This window comes from Malurus melanocephalus, unplaced genomic scaffold (assembly GCF_030028575.1).
Source record: "Malurus melanocephalus ecotype Western Australia unplaced genomic scaffold, MMel_1.1 scaffold_1810, whole genome shotgun sequence".
NCBI lineage: Eukaryota > Metazoa > Chordata > Aves > Passeriformes > Maluridae > Malurus > Malurus melanocephalus.
In genome coordinates, this window is record NW_026625042.1 from 16,750 (window position 1) to 18,542 (window position 1,793).

At 60.7% G+C, this 1,793-nt stretch overlaps 1 protein-coding gene across 1 annotated transcript; it reads left to right on the forward strand.

Annotated features, from left to right (window-relative positions):
* Positions 1-6: 6 nt before the first annotated feature.
* On the forward strand, positions 7-1,758 carry LOC130587365 (serine hydroxymethyltransferase-like; the record flags this gene model as incomplete). The annotated part of the gene is made up of 6 exons (XM_057388339.1): positions 7-402; positions 496-575; positions 964-1,242; positions 1,393-1,446; positions 1,503-1,565; positions 1,715-1,758. Coding segments are annotated over exons 1-6 (916 nt in total), but the record flags the coding sequence as incomplete, so codon positions are not given.
* Between the last annotated feature and the right edge of the window lie 35 nt (positions 1,759-1,793).

Genomic DNA, 1,793 nt, shown 5'->3' on the forward strand with positions numbered 1-1,793 from the left:
CCCCACATGCCTTGGAGGGGTCACAGAGGAGTCTCCACGTGCCCTGTGGGGTCCTTGGCTGTCCCCACGTGCCCACCTTGTGCGGTGACACCGGTGACTGCAGACAGAACACGGGGGTGTCGTCCCTGCTGCTGTCACCTGCAGCTCCTGGCACGTCCTAGAGGGGTTCTGGGGGTCACAGCCTGTCCTCCCCTGTCTGTGCAGACCCTGCAGCGATGGGGAGGCCGATTGGGCACCGGCAGCCAGCGGGCACAGCACAGCCGAGCCGCTGCCGCCGCCACCGGCCACGTCCCGGGGTGGACGGGGCAGGAGAGCCTCGCCGAGAGCGACCCCGAAATCTGGAACCTGGTGCAGAAGGAGAAGGATCGGCAGTGCCGGGGGCTGGAGCTCATCGCCTCTGAGGTGGGGGCTCGGGAAGGGGTGGTTCCCCAGGCTCATCCCTGTTTTGGGGGGTTTGGCTGCTCCGATCCCAATCCACCTTTTTTTTTCCCCCAGAATTTCTGCAGCCGGGCAGCACTGGAAGCTTTGGGTTCGTGCCTCAACAACAAATACTCGGAGGGGTATCCTGGGAAGAGGTAAAGTGGGGAGTGGGCTGGGGGAGCATTGGGATCCCCCTGCAGCCGGGATTCACCTGTGGGAGATACCCAGGGGAGACCTGGGTGCTCCCAAGCTGGGGCTGCCCTCTGCACTGAGTGTCCTGTGGGGTGGTGTGGGGATGGCAGTGGGGTGACCCCATCGTGTCTCCCCATATACTATGGGGGTGCTGAGGTGTGGATCAGATCAAGCTGCAGGTCCTTGAAGTGTTTCTGGGGTGGGGGGATGGCAATGGGGTGACCCCATTGTGTCTCCCCAGTTATTATGGAGGTGCTGAGGGTGTGGATCAGATCAAGCTGCGGGTCCTGGAAGCAGTTTTGGGGTTGGGTGAGGGGTTAGCAATGGGGTGACCCTGTCATGTCCCCCCAGGTACTACGGGGGTGCCGAGGGTGTGGATCAGATCGAGCTGCAGGTCCTGGAAGTGTTTTTGGGGTGGGGGAATGGCAATGGGGTGGCCCCATTGTGTCCCCCCAGATACTACGGGGGTGCCGAGGTGGTGGATCAGATTGAGCTGAGAGTCCTGGAAGCATTTTTGGGGTCAGCTGGGGGGTTTGACAATGAGGTGACCCTATCACATCCCCCCAGGTACTATGGGGGTGCTGGGGTGGTGGATCAGATCAAGCTGCAAGTCCTGGCAGCGTTTTTGGGGTCAGCTGGGGGGAATGGCAATGGGGTGACCCTGTAATGTCCCCCCAGGTAGTACGGGGGTGCCAAGGTGGATTAGATCAAGCTGTGGGTCCTGGAAGTGTTTTTGGGGTGGGGGAATGGCAATGGGGTGACCCCATTGTGTCCTCCCAGGTACTATGGGGGTGCCGAGGTGGTGGATCAGATCGAGCTGAGAGTCCTGGAAGTGTTTGTAGGGTTGGCTGGGGGTTTGACAATGGGGTGACCCTATCATGTCCCCCCAGGTACTATGGGGGCGCCAAGGGTGTGGATCAGATCAAGCTGCAGGTCCTGGAAGCGTTTTTGGGGTGGGGGAATGGCAATGGTGTGACCCCATTGTGTCCCCCCAGGTAGTACGGGGGTGCCAAGGTGGATTAGATCAAGCTGTGGGTCCTGGAAGTGTTTTTGGGGTTCGGTGAGGGGTTAGCAATGGGGTGACCCTGTCACATCCCCCCAGATACTACGGGGGTGCCAAGGTGGTGGATCAGATCGAGCTGCTGTGTGAGCGGCATGTCCTGGAAGCGTTTTTGGGATCA